The sequence below is a fragment of the Sciurus vulgaris genome, assembly GCF_902686455.1.
Source record: "Sciurus vulgaris genome assembly, chromosome: 10".
NCBI classification, from domain to species: Eukaryota; Metazoa; Chordata; class Mammalia; order Rodentia; family Sciuridae; genus Sciurus; species Sciurus vulgaris.
Genome location: NC_136470.1, coordinates 118,129,399 through 118,153,913, shown reverse-complemented (window position 1 = coordinate 118,153,913; position 24,515 = coordinate 118,129,399). Strand labels below are relative to the sequence as shown.

The following is a 24,515-nucleotide window of genomic DNA, read 5'->3' as shown; positions in this document are numbered from 1 at the left end:
GAACTCCAAAATGTGTGGGTATTGGCTACTGTCTGACTTTTGTAGAAGCCAGGAGCAATGGGGCAGATGGACTGGGTTTCTGATAAAGAGATTCTGATGGGAGGAAAGATTGGAAGAAGGGTACAGGATGCTAAAACCAAGTTTTGTCTATTTTACCATTTGGCTTCAAGAGCATGCTGGCCATGATGTTTGGTATTTGGGAATTTGCCATCTTGGAAAAGCTGGCCAAGGAACTAGTCCAAGGTGAGGATGATATCGCTCTGAATTTCTAGCACACTTTAAAGCTAGATTAAGATACTACCACTAAAACTCTTCATAGATTCTTCAGAGGGAGTGTTCAGATACCTATTGAACCAAAAGATTCCAAGGGCCAGATCGAAAGTACGGATAAATTACCCCATTTGTGTATAATTAATCAAAATGCAGTCTGTAAAAATAAAAATAAAAATAAAAAATAAAAATTAATAAATTACAAAACCAACCTGCAAGCCACGAGGACCAGGAAAGCCAATGGCTCCTTTTCCTCCTGGATCTCCAGGCTCTCCCTGTTAAAGAGCACAGTGAAATATGTCTTTATTAGGTGGTTTTGCTGATGGAAATCAGAAATGATGGCACTAAGGCAATATTCAATTGCATCCATGTGTATCCCACACAACAAGGGGTTTGTGCCTGGGGTTTGCGTGTTGTGCAAATGACAAAAGAGGAATGACTGGAATGACTGCTGCTGGCCAGAGAGGCCTCCTCCACTGACATTCAAATTCTCAGAAGTCTGATTTATTGTTTAGTGCAAGTTGCCCTCTTCGCAGCTCAGTGCCATGAAACTGTCTTACCACGAGCCAAGGAGGAAGCTCTGTGCTGTGCAGAAAAATGTTAACAGAATTGCTTTCCATGAGGATCCGTGCAAATCATCTGGCTCCTGCAAAGATGGCAGATTTACTGAACTAGTTTTAAGGTTTCTATGTGAGAATCAGACAACCAGGGTGCACAGCATCGCTGCCAATAGTTTCTAACCTCTGACCAGTAGAGCACCTACTGTGGGTTATACGTCGACCTCAGTATTATCTTAGGAAAGTCCAGCTATATGGAAAAATTAACATGGGTTTAAAAAAGGAAGCTTAGCTCATTTATAAAAATGAAAATGAAAAATTGTTTGGAATAGTTTTTGTTGGGGGCTGTGCCATGTTGACGGCGCCAGAACGGCGCCTGATCACTTCGGCAGTGAGGAGGTTAATTGACATAAGCACACTCAGGTGATTTATCACCCACGCACACAATGTATGCGCATGTGTTCTCAAACACTCCTAATTGTGCCTGCTCGGACATCTAGCGTCTTGCTAATCTTTGCGTAAGAGTTGTGGCCCTGCTCTCCGCCTCCTGGAGGTGATATAAGTGTAGGCGGAGCGAGACAGCGGAACACAGCAGCTAGTAGGGAAAAGAGCAGCAGCTAGTAGAAAGAAGCGGCAAGAAGAAAGAAAAGACAGTGGAGCAGCAGCTAGCAGAAAGAAGCGGCAAGAAGAAAGAAAAGACAGTGGAGCAGCAGCTAGCAGAAAGAAGCGGCAAGAAGAAAGAAAAGACAGTGGAGCAGCAGCTAGCAGAAAGAAGCGGCAAGAAGAAAGACAAGACAGTGGAGCAGCAGCTAGCAGAAAGAAGCGGCAAGAAGAAAGACAAGACAGTGGAGCAGCAGCTAGCAGAAAGCGGTGGAAGGCAGATCGCAGAGCGGAGAACTGAGACGCATCACTAAAGCACCTTAGGTAGACGCACCTTTAGTTCACAGGATGCAGGACGCACCAGTAAGAAGCAGTAGACCTTAAGTAAGGCATAGCAAGTCTCTCTTCCTCTAAGCTCTAAGTAAAGCCTGTCCTTCTCTCAAAGTCTCTCTCTTAAGCAAAGTCTCTCTTTCTCTCTGATAAGCAAAGTCTCTCTCTCTCTCTCTCTCTCCTCTCAAAGCAAGTAAGCCTCATTTCCTCTATCCTCTATAAACAAGCAAGCAAAGAAGCAGCCCAGAGATAGAAGTGGCTCAGTTTCCAGTCCACCACCCATAAGACCCGTGCAAATTGTTGCTGCAAGCGGTGAGAAATATCCGCGGATTTGGTACTGCAAAGAGCCAGCGACAAATTTTAGATTTGCAGAAATGTTGTGATCGTCGAGAGTTCCTAAATCTCCCGCATCCACTTTCCCCTCTTGTTAACATTATATTGGTTGCATAGGACACATTGGTCACAAGAAATGAGTCAATGTTAGGAATTTCATTCAGATTTCCTTAGTTTTTACCTAATGTTCTCTTTACCTGATATTCTTTTTCTGCTTTGGCTAGGACACCAAAGGATATCTAGGATCCCATGTGTCATGTCTCTTTAGGTTCCTCTAGACGGGACAGTTTATCAGACTTTTCTTGTTTTTAATGACCTTGACAGTTTTGAGGAGTATTGATCAGGTGTCTTACAGAATGTCCCCTAGTTGGGGTTTATCTGATATTTTTCTCATGATGAGCCTGGGGTTATAAGTCACTATGGATGTTAACCTTGACTGTTGGATTGACGTGGAGTTGGTCAAACATCCTTATCCTCAGGTTATTATCCCACCTCCTCCCTTGTCCGTGTTGTACTCTTTGGAAGAAAGTGTATGTGCAACTGACCCTGAAGTGTTTTGGAGTGACTAAATCATTTTTAAGAACAGAAAGGAAGTTTACTAAGTGTGAGAACTGCAAACGGATTAATATCCACCACACCGAACTCTGGGGGATAAAACAGAATAGAAAGAGAAGCAGAAGATCTTCTGATTCTTAGTGTGTGCTCTGGGCCACCTGGCCCATGGCCATCCAGGGTTCAAGGGTAAAAGGAAACTCCTGGACCCCATTGGATTAGTCTCACTAGTGTTGTCCAGCAATATGTATTTTAAAGTAAACTTGTCAGCCGATTCATACGCACATTGAAATTTGAGAACAGTTTCAAGGTAAGGAAACAGGGAAAGTCATCTGGCTCATCCAGAGCCTGGCATTTGGTTCCTGGTGAGCCAGGCATTGAGTCCAGGATTAATTGCTGGGTTGCTTGCCTCCCCATGGACGTAAACTTACTGGAGTAAGGTTGGGATGTGTGTTTGGGGTTTATCTCATTAATAATGAGTCTAGAGGGCTCAGTCCATCCTGGGGCTGCCCAGAGGGTTTGGGTTTGCTGTGGGGCCCTTACCTCCCAAATTCTTGCATGCCTCCTTAAAAGTCTTATTTATTAATAATGATCTTCAAAGGTGTAACTGCCCTGCTGTGTCTGTCTCCTTCCACACACTCACCTCTATCCAGCCCTGGGGTCCCTCCATTTCTAGCCCTCTTTGGGCCCCTTCTACCACACCCTATGGAGTGGCTTCATTTCACACATGATAGACACACATCCATGTGCACAGCCATGGTATCCGTCACACCCAGTTCCTTCCTTGCTGCACAGGGAACTTTTCTCAACAGTGACAGCACTTCCCCAGCAGCCTACTCCAGGACAGAAGGCAGCACTGCCTCAGTTCCAAACCCTCATTTCCTGACCATTATTGCTGAAATCCCTTCGTCGTGAAGCTGACTGTCCTTGTCATACGTGCATCGTGTTACCAGCTCTGGTCCACGGTCCTGCATCACTCGACTTCTGGCCTCCGTCGTATCTTGCCAGCAGTTGGCCAACACAGCCTACCCACTTTCCTTTTCAGTCTCATTCTCTCTGTCAAGAAGTTCCTGTACTCTAGCAGCTACTGCGCTTTTTCTTCCTCCATCTCCTCCTTCCTCTTCTCTGATCCTAAACATGGTACATCTCTCCTGTTGTTGAAAACACATGCCCGCTGCTCCAGCCTTTCCTAGACCTTGCTTGTACGGATAGCAATGTCCTCCTCCTCCTCCTCCTCCTTCTCCTGAAAGCCTAATTTCTTTAACGAGTGGCTTGCCACTCTTGCCTCCATGTCCCTCTCACCAGCGTGTTGTTCAGTCTTTTGCACTCTGTGTGCCTTTCTCTCCCCTCTCAATTGCTACACTTCTGGAACTCTTCTTTGGGGCATCCTTAGCCACCAGGTGGGATGGCTTCTCTGTACCTGTCGGTACTCGTGACTTCCCCTTATATACTCTTCACAGAATCCAGTGAGCTTTTCTATTTCTTTTCCTTCTTTCCTAATAGAGCATTGTCTTCTACTTTCTTGTCCACTTCTTACAAATAAGCATCACTGAGAGGAGTGTTTTTTAAACCTTAATGATTCTGCATCTCCAACCAGACCTACCTCCCCCAGCAAAAGATTTTCTTCTTTTGGAAACCTGCTGCTCCTTGTGACTTTTCTGCATCTATGATGGTGTCTCCACGGATGCTGGAAGCCCCCAAGTCATCTAGCCCCTTCTCCTGCCACAGTTCCCTGTTGGAAGAGTCCTATGGAGTTGTCACTCATGAATCCTCATCCTGTGACATCGCCCACTCTCCGCTCAGCCCGGAGGCTTCGAGAGCGTACCGACCCCTCTCCTTGCTTCTAAGCTCCCAGCCTTCAGAACCCTTCATTGGGTTGCCTGTTTAACATCTCCCAAGTGTGGCCATGTTCAGACGCTCCATTCACAACCTGTGGATAGCACTGGACTAGCTACTGAAGAAAGTCAATCACACAGACTGCCTTGTGCCTTACGTATCTGCCAGAGAGCTGCCTTCGTCAAATCCATCTCCGAAAAATTCCTTCTTTCAGGATATTCCAACCCCATGCCTTCCTTGAAGCTGTTTTGTTTTGTTTTGTTTTAGTTAAAATCACCCATCCTGCCTCTCTGCCAAAGCTCTTATCTTCTAAGTCCACTCACAGCCTATATCTTCTTAAATATATTCCAACCCAGAAATATTTCTACCACTACTGTTTAAACCTCTATGTCAGCCCCTTACCCACCTCTGTTTTATGCCCTAGATTATTATCTTGAAATTTTTCTGAATTCTGTTGCTTTCACGTCACACTTATCATACCATGTAGACATTCATTCATTCACCGAGTATTCACTAGGCACTAATCACGTGTCATGTACTGTTCTAAGCAACAAGGATGCATCAGTGAACAAGATGAAGATTCCTGATCTCCTGTAGCTGACTCTTCAGCTTAGCCAAAGGGAGGGCTCTGTACAGGGCCTTGGTCTTAAAAGGTGCTCAGCAGAGGTATGTATGAATGGAGGAAAGAAAGGAAGGAAGGAAGCAAGCAAGGGAGGAAGGGAGGGAGGAGCAGAGGGAGGGAGGTAAGGATGCAGAGAGGGTGGGAGAGAGAAAGGAAGACGGGGCCAGAATAGCCCCCCTCCCCGAGATCCCTCAGCTCCCATTGGGTGTAACCCCTCATGAGATTATGCTGAGCTGGAATCCTGACTTCATCCTGGTCCACACCCATGTCCTTAGAGGTCTCTGGCTCTCTAAGAATCAAGCCAGGGTTTAGGGGCAATGAGATGTGTTTTCCTCTGTGTTGAAAGGGCTCTGGCAAGTGCAACCAGACACAGTTCTCTTGGGTAGAAAACCCCCAACTTTGGGGGGTATAAAGAAGGTGACCTACTTTATTTCCTTGGCTTCCCAAACGACCTTGGTTCCCTGCCTCTCCTTCGGGTCCTGCAGGCCCCTGAAACAAAACAAGGATTACAAATATAGCAAAACATAAAGGAACTTCCCCTTAAAACTTATGTGTCTCTTCTAAGAGGAAAATGAACTACAGATGGGAGAAGAGTTATGGTTGTAAGGATTCTTGGTTTGGAAAAAAGTACTACAGCTGTCAAATAAAGACTAGTAAATAAGAAAAAATTAATAAAGTAAGTCATGCCAGATGTTGCCTGAATGATTATGCTTCCTCGTGAGTCTTCTCTTCCAAAGAGATTTCAGGTTCTCACTATTTTGCTCTCAGAGCAGATGTTGCTAAAATGTCTAACATTTAAAGAAGGCATTCCAAGTGATATTTGCCTTAAAAGAAACACATGCTACCAAAGCAAAGGATCAGTCTTTTTACTTTTTTGAATGTAAGCTTATCTATATTTCCAAATAATATGATTTGTTCATTAGAAAGCTCAAAACAATTTTACTAAACACAATTAGCATGGAACCAGTGGTGGAGCACTTTGCCTAACATGAACAAAGCCCTGGGTTCAATCCCCAGCACTGCAAACAAAATACAAAACAAAACAAACCCTAAAAAAACAATAACCACCAAAAAAAAAAAAAAAATCCACCAAAAATCAGTTAGCATTTTAACAAAATATGCTCAGGTAGCACAGGATATAGTCTGAAATAGTTTCAGAAACTATTAGAAAATAGAAAAGTAAGTGTTAATAAATTACTATTTACAAAAGGGAAAAACGTTATAAAGTACATAGGATAAATTTAACAAGGATAATACAAGGCCTATATAAAAAAGCTTTAAGAATTTTTGAAAACATAATAACACAACTTGAGCAGATGGATAGACATAATATGCATCTAAATGGAAAATCTATTAAACATAATAGAAGTAAATTCTTCCAACATTCTAGAAAGCATGTTTTATTGGAACAGCTTTAGGGCTGAACATTTATAAATCCCAATTCAAAGACAGCACAACTGCCTTCCTCTGTTATTAGCCCTTGGGATCAGATTTTTCCTTTGGGATATCCAAACATATGTCAAGAGAAATATTTTTTTGCAAAACTGTTTACAGGTACTTCTAAGTAATCCCAACATCTGTGAATTAAAAATTCTCACAATATTTTTGATCATGGTTGCTATAATTTAAAAACAAATAAGCCAATCTCTGTGTAATAAGCACCATGCTTAAATTAATTTTGTTTGGAACCAAAAAATATGTCACATTAACCTTTTCATTCTTTAAAAATTAAAAATGTAGTAAGTGGGATATAAAAACATTTTCCTAATTAAGAAGGATTGTTGAACAGTTAATTGATTAGTAAGCAAGATATTTTTCCATAATTCCCTCTTTTCCTCCTTTATCTTAAAAGGAAAGTCTCAATTTCTTTACCTTCTATAGAAAGCTTTCCATCCATTCCCTTTGAACTTTCACCTCCACCACTGCACAGAGCTGTCCCTTGACCTCCACGTTCAACACATTGACATTTTTCTGTCCTTACCTTAATTTTAGTTTGATCATGTGTTCTTTGAACCTTCCATTAACTTCTGTAGCATCAAGTTACCAAGGCTTCCTGGGCCCTCCCCAGTGTCCTCTCACTAACCTTCAAAAACTCCCCTTCTTTGCCTCTTAACTCTCCACTCCCTTGCCTTATTTTCCTCATTTTAACCTCTTTCCTGACTAGCACCCCCCAAAATTCACATACCACTTCTACATAGTGACCCCTACATAATGTACAGTTAGTCCAAACCACTTAACTGAACACCAGACTTGCATATTTAAATGACTATAAGATATTCCATAGGAATTCATTATGAAAATAATAATATTTACCTTAAGTTGTGCCCCTAGTCTCATATTCTTTTCATTAAGGCATGCTGACACTCTTTACTCCTGCTGAAACCCAAGCCAGAAACTTGAAAATCACCCTAAGTCCCTCCCTCTAGCTCACTTCTCCAAACCACTCAGCCACAAGTCACACAACAGGGAGAGGTTTAGTCTCTGTCTTCCAAAAATCTTACTATTAGCATCATTGTTTCAGGAAGAACAGCTGAACCTCCTGGCTTGTCAGGTTGGGTCTCACACTCATCTCACAGATTACTCTACTCTGTATGTAATTGTTAATTTATTTCTCTTTCTTCTTTACTAGAGACTACACTATACACTTCCTATAGGATCCTATTGACTTTATTTATCTGCAGCATCATACAGTACCTAGGACCCACCAATCCATCCATCCATCCATCCATCCATCCATCCATCCATCCATCCATTCATCCACTCATCCATCCATCCAGCTATCTCTCCAGGAATGATCCTCGGGAGGGATGAAATCATGTGCTAATTGGTTGGTTTTCCATGTAAATTCATGTGATACAGAGAGAAAAAGCATAGAGATTCTAATCCTTGGCAACATGGTACCAGTTGGAAGTTTTGCCTACAAGCTCTCTTTCCATAAAGAACTCTGAGGTAGAGGAGATTTCTGGGAGATTATTTCATGTGCAGTCACCTGAAGCACATGCTAGCACAATGAAGGTTATCCTGATTTAAGAACCTCCAAAATACAAGATGTCTTGGATGGATGGATGGATGGATGAATACATATAAGACCTTGTCATCAGCAAACCAGAAAACACCTGATTCTGTTTCCTGTGCAGATCCTACAAAGTAACAACTGGAGATTTGTGACTGATCAAATAGGGCCCACGATTCAACAAATGGTTATCCAGATAAATTATCTACTCAAATACTACTGGTTAGATAAAAGATCATGTTGGTAGTTTCTAAAGGAAAGGAGAAAATTTCCTAGCACCCCTGGATATCAGACTCAAAGAGTTCCCTTGACTTAACATCAAGAACAGACATGGAGTATAAAGGGCATTTCAAGGGACAGGGTGTTAGCTGGAGGTCAAATCTTTGTTGGCTTTGCTGAAATGGCTACCTTTTATGGGGCTTTTTATTCTGTGCAGGGCACTGTGATAAGTGGTAGATAAAATCTTTAATTTCCACAACAATGTAGCGATAAATTAAAATCAAAAACAGATTCTCGAGGCATTTACCCACAAATCACTTAGTTAACAAGAGGATGAGGTGGGAAGTGAACTTCATTCTATCTGCTTTTAAAGACTGAAGTACCAGCCACTCTGCTATTTTGAGGTCCATGTCTGAGACAGAATTCCCAAAGTCTTACATCCATGCACCAGCTTAGATTGGAGGTCTAAAAATGTGAATCTCCAAACTTGATGCAGGAGGCTGAGGTTAAATCAAACCTCCAACATGGGGACTTGGGCTGGAGGTATCTTGCTTGTTTTGAGTCTGTTTCATAGCCCTTGGCAGCCATAAATGCTTTAGTGTTAAGTGAGGATAGAAGGGAACTGTTTAGAATTCAAATGCTTAAAAAAATATATCCTTAGCATCTTATTAGAACATATTGCACTAGGAGTTTGGGATCAATGGTTGCAGCATCGCCAAGAATACTTCCACTTCGGCTGGATCATGGCAGGGCAGGGCAAGAGGTACAGTTCTCCTCGTGCTTAAAAGAAATACTGATCACTGCGCTTTTTGTTTGCATGAGGATAAAATCTTGCAAAACCTCATGACCAACAAATATCAAACTGAGAAGAAACAAGGGGCTAGGTTTCTATAAGTTAGAATATGAGCTTTGTCTGAGAAAATAAAAATGGAGAGGCCAGTAAGTGATGGACTAATGAAAGGATAAATCCCCAAACATTTGAGAAGATGCCAGTCTTGACCCTGCTGGTCTGTGAGACAGTCCTTATTCTTACCTTCAAATGCTTTTCCATGCACCTGATGTTCCAGTGCTCCAACAATACTATGCCATTTATGGTTCCCCAAACTCACCTCGATAGATTGCTTTATATAACCTGGTTCCCTGGGTGCCTGCCTCTTCCTTGGTTAGCTGAAAAATAACTCCTCATTCTGAAAAATGGGATTCACTTATCTCCTCACTGAAGTTCATCCTTTCTCCCACCACCCTTCCTTGGATAAAACTCTATTTTAACATTTAGTACAATACACCTCTGTTATTTGTTTGCATGAGTCTCCTTTATGAGACGAGGTATACTGGAAGCTAGAGTCTATATTGGATTCATCCACATATCCTAGTATAAGGCCTGATACATAGAAAGCACTTACAGTAATTTGTCAAATTAGTGAAAGGAGTTGGTTGATGGACTGTCCAACTTAGATTATGCAGAATGATGAAAACCGAGTGTTGTGATATGAGTTACATATTATTATGTTACTGTTCTGGTTTTCCTCAGAACAGCAACCCACATTCTTTGGCATAAAATATCTCTGTTAAATTAGGTGATATTGACAAAATGGAGTAGTAATAACAAACACTTATACAGTGTGACTGTAGGTAATGTTTTAAGTACCTACATATATTAGACCATTTAATTTTCACATCTAATGAGGCAGCTACTATTATTATTCTTATTTTACAGTAGAGAACAGTGAGACACTGAGATATTAAATAAATTTGCCCAAGATCACACAACTAGTAAGGTACAAATCTAGAACAAATGAGACCAGGTGCACTCGAAGTTAGAGTCTATTTTGGATTCATTCTCATATCCTAGTATAGGACCTGATAAAAGAAAGTAATTACAATATTTTGTCAAATTAGTGAAATGACTCCAGACTCTGTGCTCTTGACCACTGTGCTATGCTTTGTAAAGACAACAACAGAAATTCTACCTGTGCTCCCATTTGCATTGAACAATTCCATCCTTTCTTGATAGTGATTATTTAATTGAGACAGCATAAATGTTTAAAGAATAATTACAGCTTCAACTGAAACTGGTGTTTTGTATCTAGTCTTTCCTTCTTTTCTGAGGTGTTGTATATTAGGGTAGGATTTTAAGGGAAATCAAACAAAGAGGAAACAAGGGAAGGTACAAAACAATAAGCTATTCTTTCCAAAGCTCTTTCTTCCTTTTCATTGTGAAGTGTCTTTCTTTTATATCCTAGTCACATAATGACTGGATGGGCACTTTTGGGATTTATGCAGAACATCCTAATACCGTGTAAGTAAATGAGCCTTCAGAACACCAACATCCCTTTTTCTAAATGTGTATCCTGATGAAATCCTTCAAGCCCACTGTGTTAGAAAACACTTATATTATTCCACTGGGGTGGCTGGTCCTTGTATGCTACAAACCTGTGGCAGTGAGTTTACAGAGCCAATAAAGAATGCTCTCTTGTACCTCTCATTGCATTTGTCTCTGTGGTTTTCCTTTGGAAACAGTTTGAGTATCCCATTCACCATGTACTGAACAGAAAAAAAATCCACACATCTTTGAAACAGCATTTTCACTGTGTTGACAAGGCTATTTCATGCAAATAAACTGAGAAGGAAAATCATGTTCTCCAGCCAGATAAGTGAAGAAGAGTGATACCTCTTAACTAATTCTGGAAATGCCAAGGAGTTGAATGATTTATGACTAGGACCAATATTGCCAAAGAAAGATTAAAGGGCACTCACTCATAGAGGTGCACTATGGGGAAAATGGAAAAGTTACTAGAGTAACAGCCACTGGAATAGCATATTGGATTCTAGAACAAAAAAAAAAAAAAAATAGGAAGACCTGTGGAGTTTGATCCCCTACATCTCAATATTTTACACAAACTAATGAGATAATCACCTGGTATATGTTTTCCTTAACATTGCTACTGTTTTTTTTTTTTTTTTAATTTCAATTTGTAGTACCAGGCAAGCTTTTAACAATTCAAGGATGTGAATGCAAAATAGTTGTGTTTTATCAATTTAGTACTACTATAAAATTATAAAGTTATCGTGCTTTTGAAAGGAGCACTTTCATCAAAATTCGGAACAAATACCTTCATGAGCAGTTACTAATATGCTTTAAAACATCATGCCATGTGATTCATTTATGCAAATAACTTCTTAAATATTCTGATGATGAGCACAACCACCTAAGTGTTGTGCCACTGCCCCATTTAACTAACGGGATGCGAAGTAATGAATTCCCTTTATCCTAGTGTTAGTGGAGAGTGCAGTTCCTAAATGTATCTCATTCATTCATTTACTGCTTGATTCATTATACAAATATGTGTTGTTCTCTTCTATGTTGCCAGGTACTGCTGTTCTAGGCTCTGGGGATACAGTGTAAATAAAACACTAGACCTCATGGAGGCTTAAATCTTAGAAAAGGAGATAGACAGCTAAACAAATCATATACTATGATAGCAGGCAGGCAAGGGCCAGATCATGTAGGGCCTTGCTACTCAAAGTGTGGACCAGAGACCAGCAGCAGCAGCATCACCTGGAAGCTCACTTTGAAAGTGCGGAATCCCAGGCCCTGCCCAAGAACTCCTGGACTGAAATCTGTATTTTAACAAGTTCTCCAGAGGATTCTCATGCACTTTGAAGTTGGAGAAGTGCTGATGTTGGGCAGTCATTCCCAGCCTTGCGTATATGATAGAGTCACCTGGGGAGTATTTAGAATCTTTGATAGCATTGCCTTATTTCCAGAGATTCTGATTTACATGATCTGGGGAGGGCCCCAGGTGGTGGTATGTTTTATAGTTCCCCCTAGGAGCTTCTCCTACACAGGTAGGTTGAGAATCATGATAATAAGCAGTATTCTGAGTGTGATAGGAAGTCCTAAGAGACTTGAGATCAGGGGGCTGATGTAACGGGATTTACACAGAGGAAGAATTCTTAACCTCAGCTGAGCAATGGAGGAAGAGAGCTACACATGATCTTCCACCTTTGTGTATGACAGAATGACAGCCCCCTCGGCAAGATGGGGACCAGAATGTGTGTAGCCACCACACCCAGCACTGAAGTCAAACTAAGACATGACGTTGGTTCACAGGCTGTAAGTAATTCCACCTGCAGGGTTGCAGAGAACCACAGAAAATCAAAATTAAAGCCAAGACCAAAGCCAGATGCAGTCACTTTCTCTCTCATTACATACCTGAGGGCCTTTCATTCCCAGGCCTCCTTTTTCTCCTTTTGCACCAGCCTCTCCTCTTGGGCCCTAAATACATAGAATTCAAGTATTATTTTCTGCCTAAAAGAGAATACTTGAATATTAACTTGAATTTTTAAAATGGAAATGCTGAGTCAGTAACATAGACAGAAATTGGAAAGAGAATTCCAGTTATGCCATTGGTCCACCTGGATCTCTCAAGCTCCCCCTCATCTGTGTGGAGGTACTGTCGTCCAATCTGATGAGTGCTTGGGCATCTGAAGACAAAGGGAATGGGTCTTGGAGGAAATATTGAATAGCTGAGCTTTTCAGTTTGGCTGGCTAGTTATCCTCAAAATCTTTGTACTATAAACTCATACATTTCTTAGGTTAAAAAAATCCTTAATTATGTAAATCTGGAATCAAAATATTTAAATAGGTTTTCTATTCAATAACCACACTAAAGACTGGTCATAAAGAAGATATAACTAATGGTAAGATGAAATTTAGATATTTCTACTTTGGGAATATTATATTGTCTATTAACTGTGGATTCCTTATGCAGAGAGAAACCTTCATGCTGTATTTGGTTTTTGCTTCTCCGTTTAAATTACATTGTGAAAGAGGTCATGTTCTATAAAACCAAAGGAGGGATTCTATAGTATTATTTGTTTAACATGAAATAAAGGCAGTGAATCTATTGAAATGCTTCCCTACACTCCCAGTGGCAAATATTTCTCACTTAAAAGTACGAAAATCGAGCTTTCCTGAGCTGGCAAGTAACAACAAAGAAAAGCAATCAAGCTGTAAAGAAATAGTGGTCCAAAGGGAAGCCTCTTCACTGCTTGGAAATCTTGGTGAGTTTCTCTTCTGATGTTTAAGGATATTTTGCTGAACTTCTACACACCAAGCTGCCAATATAGAATGCTTTCATTTTTCTAACTGTGTGTCATAAAATTTTGAAAACTAGCATAACCACATCGTCCTGCCTGTGTCAAACAATACAGTTATTTCTCAGCCTTTCAAAACCAAGTTTGAAAAGGAAAGAAAGTCCTCTCTTTTTCTGTGGTCTGGCCTCTCTCTTTCATGTTGGCATTTGCTCTCTTCTGCTTCCTCCTTGTTGCAGGCTACATTTTGCCCCCTCTGGCACAAGCTTCCTCTCTTCTCCTGTGATCGGTGTAAAGAGCCAACAATGGTTTATTCCTTGCAAAGTAAAAAGCACTCCAGGCAGCTCCCCAGAGAAGTGAGCTGGAAAGGACAGGCTGAGTGCCACACTATAGATCACCGCACAGAAGACTCCAGCTGTATTTGGAGCAATTCTTTCCTAGAGTAGAGCCAATTTTTCTACATCACGGACATCCAGATATGTAACACTGAGCTATTACTGTGCTAAATTGACCACAATTCCCAGATTTGAGGCTCAATATTTTCCTTGGCTCAAGGTCTCCCTGGATTATCCTACAACCCAGAAACCAACCTCTTAACTGGGACAAAACTTAGATAAAAGAATCAAGTGCTTTACAAATCAAAACTATATTGTTTCCTTACTTTATTACCCTGAAAACACTTTAAACACCTGTAATTCTGCAGGGTGGTTTAAGGGTTTCTATCAAGGTTTCAAATTTGTCCACACCCAAATTTGCAATTTGGTCTCACAACTGATTGGTCTTGACACATACCTGAGGGCCCTTAAGTCCCCATGAGCCTTCAAGTCCATCTGGGCCTGGAATGCCTGTTTTTCCCTGTGGTGAGAAAGAATTAACCTATTAATGCTGTTTCCTAAGAATCTTGTTGAAGTATAAGACTGTTAATATTCTTATGGTTACAATGGCAATGAAGATCTTTGCAAAAATGCACAAAATAAAGACAAATGCAAAGAAGAAAATAAAAATCCAAATACTCATCAAGTAGAAATATGGTATATTTACTTCTAGTCCTTAAATGTATGCACACATTCACACACACCTCTACTTTTTTAATAAAATGTGTATTGTGCTATATCTTTCTTGGGCATGTGGCTTGAAAATAACGAATAATTTGTTTTCTTCAAACATCTCCAGGTATCTTACAATATCATATTTAAAGTCAAATAGATTAAAATATCTAGAGATAGAATCTTAAGCATTCTCTTCACATTGTTCTTAGACTCTGTCCCAGAGAAGAATTCCAAAAAAAGCAAGGAAGGATTATAGAAAGCTTGATTCAGGCAACTATTAGGATAGCCTAGGTTTATATCTCAGTTCTTATACAGTTGGGTGTGATTAAATGTCCATCACTGATACCTTTTCCTAGAAATCAGAAAGGAGGATTTCTTAACACTTTCTCTCTCTCATTTCATTTATTTCATGCCATTTTGTTGGATTTGCTCTTCTTTCTGTTGAAGTCTAACTTTGAAGTTTGCTATGGTCTGAATGTATGTGTGATCAACCACCCCCTCCCCCCAATCCTCCATGGGACTGATTATATTAAGAAGCAGGACCTTTGGGAGGTAATTATGTCATAGGAGGTCCAACCTTATGATTGGAATTAAAGACTTTATAAAAGAGGCTCAAGGAAGTTGTGAGCTCCTTCCAACATGTGAGGGTATTGCAAAAAGCAGAGGAAAGGTCAACCCCTCAACAGACATTGAATCTGCTGGTTCCTTGATCTTGAACTTCCTAACCCCTAGAACTGTAAAACCTAAAATTCTGTTGTTTATAAATTACCCATCTTTCGGCATTTTGTTATAGTTGCAGGAACAGACTAAAGCAAATCTGTGTGTGTGTGTGTGTGTGTGTATGTGTGTGTGTGTGTGTGTGTGTGTGTGAACTCTTCTTGTGTATTGAAAGTGTCTATTTTACATCCACTCATAGTTTAGTTAGGTATAAAATTCTAGGTTAACAGTTATTTTTCCTCTATTCCTGAAGTATACCTATACTACTACTGTTCTCTGAATAAAAATCTGCTACAATCTAATATATTCACTTCATGAGTAAAACTCTTTTTTCTCTAATGAGGATTAAGGATTTTATCTTTAATATGCTGAAGTTTACCATGATGTGATCAAGAGTGGATTTATTATTTATCCTCATTGTACTTTTTTATTATTATTTTTACAGACTGCATTTTGATTCATTGTACACAAATGGGGTACAAATTTTTGTTTCTATGGTTGTGCATGATGTAGATTCATATCATTCGTATTTTTAATCTGAGGATATGTTTTTAAGTCATGGTGGCTCTTCCTTAATATTGTAGGTTCATAAAGCATGTATAATATATCACCAATATGTGCAAATGGGATATCACATGATTTTTGATCTAATTTTTTTTTAACAAAGTATTCAGAATATGCACTTGGTATTAAAGTTTCATTGTATTTTCTTGACTTACATGGGGATTTCCACAAATTGTAAGTAAGGTTTGAGAGCTAATTGAAAAAAAAAAAAAATTCTAAAAGAAAGGTTATTCACTGAGTTATTAAAGTTTGTATTTGAAATCCAAACAAAGTTCAACTTATCAATAATTGGGCTAAATACTGTCTTTGGTCATTAATGTTTTCCTTTTTTAATTAAAGTGCTCAACTTTTCATTTTATTTTGAAATTTGAATTCTTGAAATTGTAGCCTAAAACTTTCCAACATTTTATTCTATAATCAATGTTATCAAAAAGTAAAAGATATTTAGGCTGGAAAGATACTTTACAGAGCCTTTATCCGGTTGATAGGACATGAAATACTAATAATTTGGAGTTAAGAAAAATAATCACTGACCTGTGGGCCTGTATGTCCTCTTCGGCCATGAGCTGCCTAAAACAAAAAGGGAAAAATGGATATTCTTAATTTAGTAAATATGCTATATATATTTGATTTAAATTACTAATGGAAACCTCGAGGCACTGACATAAATAATAGTTCCTACACAGTGCTTAAGACATTCAATTACTTACTGTACCATGGAAGCATTTCTATCCTAGGGCACTAGGTAATTGAAATAATAGACAATTGATATCTATCTACAGATACTTATGAGAATAAGCTGCGGTCAATAGTTTGTCCTTCACTAAACTTTGACTAGAGCTGTTCGCCAGCTGTAAAATTGACTGATTTGAATTTTATTTCTTTTTGTTTTCCCCCAAGCTTGTCCAAGTAAGCCAGAAATCAGGAGTGGATTAGTCAAAGGCAGGAAGCCAGAGGAAAACTGGGAGAATTGGCTTCAGGGACTTATAATAGATTAAGTTCAGAAATTAAAGAAAGCCAAACTAGTTTTATTTTTTAAAAGCCAAGTAATATCCCAAGCATTCAACAGTTACTCACTCAGTATATTAATAAAATATCCAATCAAAATAATGGTGCTTTATAATCAAGTGAATTTTTTACTCTGTATGGAATTAGGAGTATGGGTATTTTCCATATCAGTTTCTCATTGATCAGCAAGTCAAGAGACAATAACAGTGTTGTTTTTGTTTAACTCAATAAGGGCCTAGCAAAACCCACATTCAGGGTTTATAAAATTCAGTAAACATCAGATGACATTGTCTTGATGGAAATTCGAAATGTTCTCTGAGAGGCCAGTGTTGTAGGCTTTAAATTATGTGAATCGTATTTTAAAACCTTTTGTTCTTTAAGAAACAAGACTGTGCATTTGGGTAAGTAGAGTTGCATTTCTTTCAAACATTGGTGAGTCATCTTGAGACAAAGTTTAAATTCTGTCAGAGGGAGGACAACAAGCTGTTTCTACTACTTCAGCACAAGGGTTTGTCTGTTCCAATTCAATTCACTTCAGTTTCATTCAGAAAAACTATGTACTGAAAACATCTACCAGTAGATATTTTCATTCAGAAAAATATTTGCTATTCTTTAAAGTACACTAGATGGGTACCACTGGAGCATAAATATCGTATACACAGGTACAATCTTTGACCTCAAGAGACTCTCATTGTTGAGGTTTTGCAGGTAGGTAGATAAGTATTATGAGCTAATTATGGCAAATGTCATAAACATGGGTGAGACATAAATATGAGTTTCAAAGAAATAATTGCATTCAATTTGTCAAATCAGGAGAATTTTCCCAGAGGAAGAGGGTTTTGATATGGGTTCAAGAGGATGGGGAGAAGTCTTATATCCTAAAGATGTAAGCAGTCTCTCCAGCAGCACAGGGTATGACCTAGATGATGAAGTATTTGGTGGAGACAGTAAGGCCATTTGGGGGAAGAGAGGGAGGCAGCAGAATGGCTTGGCTGAGCACACTAGGATGAAAGGCTGGTACAACGTGCACCAAGAGCCACTGGGTTCATGGAGCAGGAAGTGTACATGATCAGACCAGCTTCAGGTGGATACATCTGCTGGCAGCAGGAGGAACTGAAAGGAACCTTGTACCCCAGCACAAGGAAGAGCTTCTGCTATAACTTAAGGGATGTAGACCAGATCTCCATGTTCAAAAGTATTTCTCTGGTTCACGGTCCCAATGTTTGAAACATCATCTATAAACATTTGTTCACTTGTGTCTTTAGGCTTAGATTTTGAAAGGGCTTGAGTGAAATGAATCATGGCAACATATGTTTATTGAGTCCCTGCTCCTTCCAAGCCACAGATGGTTCTAGGTCACGGTGAGCAAGATCTGATTCTTGTCCCTAGTCAGGAGTTTTAAATCTAACCAAGGAGACAAACTTGAATCCGCCAGTCACACAAGTAATGGAAACACACCCAGAAGTAATTGCCTTCAATTTTTGTTAATGGATACTTGGAATTTAAGCTCCATAGGAAAGTCATGGGAGAGATACTTTGGCAGATATGACAGGGAAACAAACAAGCAATGTAATAAGTTAAGACATGATTTTGCAAATGTTTTATAAGTGAAAGATGAAATCTCAATATGCCCCAATGGTTTGCCCATGGGCGGGTAGAGTTCTGGTAACATCTACACAAACTGACCTATCTTTAAAGCCAATGTGAGTGGGCACATCAAGAAGGAAAGAACCTGAGAGCAAGAGGAGCCAGTACAGGGTACTGAGACCCTGAATTCCTCAGAGTCTGGCTTCCTGGGTGTTTTCCAGGACCTAGTTTCCTAGATAGGGGAGAACTAATTTGGGACAGAGAATCACCAGGAACAAAGCAAGATGTTACTAATGGTAAAACATCACAATATTGAATCTTAATGGCGTACTCGTTCACAATGATGCTAAATGGTACCAGAGGGCCTAGGGAGGCCTATATTGTAGGGCCAAGCAAAACTAACAGCCCTCTGGACTGAACAGGAATGAAGGCATGCTTTGGTTTGAGGTTACAGTTGCTTCTCATTAGCCCTGGCACAAGAATCTTTTCTAATCCTTAGCAAAGTGTGGTTCAGAAAGAGCCAGCCTTGCATTCTCCCCCACTACGCCCCAGCACTGCTGCTCTCTGCCTCTGGTCCTTCCTCCTTGCCCCTCATGGCCCAGTTCAGTCAAGTCTCCTGGTACAGCAGTGACAACAGTTAACTAGCCTCACTCAGCACCAATAGTTCTCAACTGAAGTAGGGGGTGGATTTTGCAAAGTCAGGAGAGATTATTTGTGGTCCCAAGTCAGGGGTGATACTGGCATGTAGTGAGTAGTGGTCAAGGGTGATATTAACCTCCTACAGAGCACAACACAAAGAGTGGTTCAACAAAGGCCAACAGGATTGAGGTTGAGAAACCAGGCTCTTCAACATGGTTCTGAGTTCCTTGAAAGCAAAGGACACACCTTATTTGAGTTTGTAACTCTAGTAGTTAGTGGAGTTGCTGGTGCATGTAGGTGTTCAATAAATGATAAATGTTTGTTGAGTGAGTAAAGGTCAAGTCAGTTCAACGCTACCCTTCATGCCACAATCCTGCCACCAGCCATCTTCTACTCACTCACTCGTTCAGCAGAATCTTACTGCTGAGAAGTCCCCAGTGCTTACCCTCAACTTACATTTAAAATAATTTTGTTTTCAGTGCTGGGGATTGAACTCAGGGCCTTGTGTGTGCTCAGAAAGCACTATATTACTGAGCTATAACCCTGGCCCAGTATCTACCTATATTTCACTGTTTTACAGTGAATGGTATAGATTTTTCTTCTTCCTAAAATAATAATGAAAAATCAAAGGGAGATCAGTACAGTAGAGGAAAGGACTAAGGGGAGGGAAAGGAGAAACACTGGGGAATGATATTGGCCAAATTATGTTGTTATATTGTATTCATGTGCAAATATGTAGCAACAAATCCCTCCGTTACGAACAACTTAAGATGCACCAATAAAAATATGGAAAAAATAAAAAGACAATAATTTTGACCAAAAGGAAATATTTGGTGATTGATTGATAGATACTGGGTATTGAACCCAGAGGAATTTTACCACAGAACCACACCTCCAGTCTCTTTTATGTTTTTTATTTTTTAATTTTGAGACAGGCTCTTCACTAAGTTGTTTAGGGCCTTGCTACATTGCTGAGACTAGCTTTAAACTTGCAATCCTCCTGCTTCAACCTCCTGAGTTGCTGGATTACAGGCATCTACCACTGTGCCTAGAAGAAATATCTATCTAAAGCAATAGAAGTTCAGTGGATTAGACAAAGGGAAATGAAGGGACGCAGGGAATAGGATTAGGAAAGACAGTGGAATGAACCGGATGTGACTTTCCTATGTTCATATATGAACACACGACCAATGAAACACCACATTGTGTACAACCACAAGAATGGGATCCTTTAGAATAAGTTATATGTCACATACATATAATATCAAAATACTCTACTGTCATATATATCTCAAAAGAACAAACAAAAACCACAAAAAAAGAAAAGAAGGAAAGTGAAAAAGAAAAAAAGAAATGGAATCTAACAAAAGTTCTCCTAATGAAAAAATAAAAGTAAAATAATAATGACTTTATTGCTACTATAAAAATGATATATGCTGAATTTTAAATATTTGAATGGAGAAAGTATACAGAATAAACCTTTTAAAGTCACCCCAAATTCTCCATACAGAAATTCTAAATAATGGTACTTTGGGTGAAAAAGGGATCATATATTCATGCTATTTTATTTTATATTTTGGGGGATACTGGGGACTGAACTCAGGGGCACTTGACCACTGAGCCACATCCCCAGCCCTATTTTGTATTTTATTTAGAGATGGGGTCCCACTGAGTTACTTAGCACTTCACTCTTGCTGAGTCTGGCTTTGAATTCCTGATCCTTCTGCCTCAGCCTCCCGAGCCGCTGGGATTAGAGGTGTGCACCACCATTTTAAAATTAAAATATTACATTTAACTTTACTTGACTAGAAGAAAAAAAAAAAACAAAAAACAAAAATAGAAGGAATTACAAATCGAGTGGTCACATTTCCACTGTATTGTACTTTACTCCATTTTTCCCTTCCACTGCCCCCTAAGCACTACCAGTTCTCTTCCTTCACCTTCTATTGTCTTGTCACTTCTCTGAATATTTTTTAGAGTGATAATGTTGTTTTCATTTCTTTGAGACTTTGAAGATCTATTTGCCGGAGTTGTACATTTTCCTTGAATAATTCCTCTTCTAATGAGGGTTTATTTACCTGTTGGTAATGATTTTTCTTCTCTCCTAGGAAGCTGCTGATTATTAATCACCTGATTAATTCACAAAAGAGATTGGCAGTATTTCTGATCGTTAGACACCTTTGAATAGGAGCACCTGTGGACTGCAGAATTTACGGGGAGGCGTAGCTGAGATTGAGCTGGTAGCTTTGAGACAGATAATGCTGTTTCAAACACTTTCTCATCACATGAATTCTTTCTTGTACCGCAGGGCTACATCTTCCTCCAGCTTTTGGCGTTTAAGAGATTCATGGAACTTACACGAAGCCCCTACAGTCCGGGTGATAGGCAGTTTCCTCTGTCCTCGTTGTTCACAGTCTCTGTGGGCCCCGGCTGTATTTGTAGATAATACCAATGGACTGTTTTTCACTTTCTCATCCTTTCTCTTCTCCCTCTGCTAATTGTTTCTAGGGGTGTGTTCCCTGTACCTCTCAAACCCACGGTGCCTCTGGATTTTGTTCACCAGTGCTTTCTGGACAGTGACAGTTACTCTTAGAGAAAGCTGATCTCAGCTCGAGACGTAAGTCAGTGTGTGTTAGCCCTCCAATCCCTTCCTCATTAGGTTCCTCATTTTAAAATAGTTGGTCAGTATTTGTCATCATTTGTGGTCTGAAGCTGTGGCCCTCTTTGCTTCTCTATTTTGGATTTCTTTTGTGTGAGCTGCACAGAAGGGCCATAGGGTAAAAAACACCTTCACTTTGCCATTTTGAACTGGAATTCCTGCTTTTAACTCCTGTGAACCTGGCTGAATCTACAACGCAGGGAGGGGCCATATTTCTCAGCAGTTGTGGTTTAAATACTGCATTAGTCTCTAGAGGCTATAAAACAGTAAATGCTCATCCTCGCACGCCAGGATTTCCTGGATGATAATCTTTAAATTGAAAATATTTTCCAGGGGTATGTAAGTTAGCTACACCCTTTCAGAAAGTGAAATGAATAGCAAATGCAGTTCTTTATACGCATTAAAACAGCATTACTAAAGCGTCTGCCCAGCAATCAAATTCTGCACATTTAAAATGTAATCTCAGTTCTTACTTCCATTTCCTTTCCTTGCAAAGAAGATGGGTAGGCTTCAAGATACAAAGATATTTTCTTGATGGAGTCTAATAGCTAGCTCTGTGAACCATTTCTGCTCAGAAAGTTCAATGTGCAATAAAGGCGATGCACTCAACTACTTTTTCTTTGTGCTCAATTGTAAAACATTTTATATTTTGGGGAAGGGGGAGGGGAGGGAACTTGGAGAGGCTGGATAACTAAAGAATGAAAAGAAAAACGTTGCAAAACGAGACAAAATAGGCTTAATTTAGACCGATGCAGGTGTCCAAGTGAACTTCATTTAAGTTTTCTCTTATTGGATAAAGATTTTCTTTTACAATCTCTGTGCTTTTCTAAGCAGTCAAGCACAGAAAAAAAAAATTTGTAAAGTATACATTAAAAAAAACAACAAAATAAAACAATGAAATAAAAACCAAACAAACCAAAGATATCCACAAAGGGTTCCATAGAAGTAACTTAACTCTCAGATAGATACAAACACCACAGCACCACAGGCACTCCCCCCCCCCCCTCCCCGACACCATATAGTTGTAAAATCTGGTAAAGGAATGGCCTTTGGACTTAAAAAGGCATCACTTGCAACCATAGTTAGCCTTGAAATAGGCCAAATATTGACCACTTTCCCCCTCGTGGGCTTTTTTTCCCTCTCTCTCTCTTTGGGGCAGTCTCTCCTGATGATGATTTCTCCTGCATCCACACTTTCGTCTTCAGTTTAAAAGTCTTTCCCAAGTCCTTCACCAGCCTTATTCTGAGCAACATCCTAATTCAGTGCCCCCAAGATACTGAGACTCAGTGGAGCCATTCCACCCACCCGCGCAATCAGCCATTGTCATGACAATGTAACTCTGGAGCTGGGGGGGTCTCCTTGTCTGGGACACTTACTGTCTTTCTTCTGGAGCCTGGTGTTCCAGGAGGTCCTGGCCAGCCTCTTCTGCCCTGTAAAAGGAACAAATAAACATGTGAAGGTAATCGCCCAGTGCGGACACAGTTCCTGCTAAACATCAGCTTGTACCCCAGGGAGGACAGATGGGTTTGAACCAGTGAGAGAGTTACCTCCTTTTGGAATGTGGATTAACTTCCAGTGGTCATACATCACATCTCCATGTGGGTGATGTGGACCAGCAGGACAGAACACTAAGGACAAGACTTTACCTCTTCATTGCCACTGTCTAACTTGTATCTGGGTACATAGTAGAGTATTCAAATCAGGGACGTCCACCACTGGTTTGGATTTCTACCTTTGGATTTCTTCTTTGACTCACCTGTGTAGCTTAACACCTGACGGTGAATAAAATCTCATGATACAAGTCTTCCCAAGATGAAAAACTACATTAAAATTTACAAGTCTAGAAAATCCAAAAGTAGACTATTTAACCTATTTTGTAGATGAAAAAATTGAGATTTACAGAAAATGATCCAAAGCCACAAAGCTAGTAAGGGATAGAGCTTCCAAAAAGTAGGTTGTCTCCAAAGCAAAAAGTTTTTCCCACCCCATCAGACTTCTTCCCCAGCTGCAGTTATCAAGGGAACTTTCTTATTGAGAGGAATGGTGCATGTCTGTAATTCTAGCAACTTCGGGGGCTAATGCAGGAGAATCGCAAGTTGAAACCAGCCTCAGCAACTTAGTAAGACCCTGCCTCAAAATAGGTTGGGGGCTGGGATATGGCTCAGTGGTAGAGTGCCCCAGGGTACCCCAGTTTCAATCCCAGAACATAAAAAAAGGGGATCAGACATATATTTTAGATAATGATTTAAAAAAGAAAATCTTGAAAAACAGGTTAAGATGAACCAGTGAGATTTCATGAGATCCAACTCAAGAGATTTGCCTTGAGGGAATGGGCCATATAAATCTACCAGATCTTGTTCTTTTTATCATGATTTTAGAGTATTGTCCTTCGGATTCTGGGAAGGCCCCAAACTCTTTTGCTAGCACAGTTTTATTGCTGTTGTTGTTTTCTAAATCAGCTAGCCCTGCATTTTAAGTTACAGTTAGATGTTTGTATTCATGAATAAAGATCTCAAGGGTACAGCTTGGTGAAGCAGTCAGATCATATTTTAGAAGAAGAGAATGTTCTTCAAATCTCAGGGAAGACGATAAGCAGGAGTAAAAGATATTATTGCTCCTAACAATGGTTTTCCTGCACCAAGTATATTCAATCTGATTTCAAATTCTCTATCAGGCATTTCACATTCTATTACTTGAACCTGAGTCTCACTGTTGTCACATCATCATTTTATAAGTTTCCTTTCATATGTCCACATAATTACTTGTCTTCCATGTTCTCCTTTCAAGCCCTTGGGTCCTTCGATGTAATTGTCAAATCCAGGAATTCCCTAAAAAACAAAAAAACAACAAAAAAAAAAAAACA

The 24,515-nt window shown here is 39.8% G+C and overlaps 1 protein-coding gene across 2 annotated transcripts in view; it reads right to left on the bottom strand.

The window, feature by feature from the left end:
• The window catches only part of COL6A6 (collagen type VI alpha 6 chain), a 141,713-nt gene that overhangs the window by 46,447 nt on the left and 70,751 nt on the right, over positions 1–24,515 (bottom strand). For both annotated transcript variants that reach the window (XM_079101273.1, XM_079101272.1), the window contains exons 20-26: positions 24,415–24,480; positions 23,029–23,082; positions 16,294–16,329; positions 14,222–14,284; positions 12,549–12,611; positions 5,527–5,589; positions 483–545 (exon numbers count right to left, since the gene is read on the bottom strand). In XM_079101273.1, the coding sequence (XP_078957399.1) occupies positions 483–545; positions 5,527–5,589; positions 12,549–12,611; positions 14,222–14,284; positions 16,294–16,329; positions 23,029–23,082; positions 24,415–24,480 (408 nt within the window). The remainder of the gene's footprint in view (positions 1–482; positions 546–5,526; positions 5,590–12,548; positions 12,612–14,221; positions 14,285–16,293; positions 16,330–23,028; positions 23,083–24,414; positions 24,481–24,515) is intronic.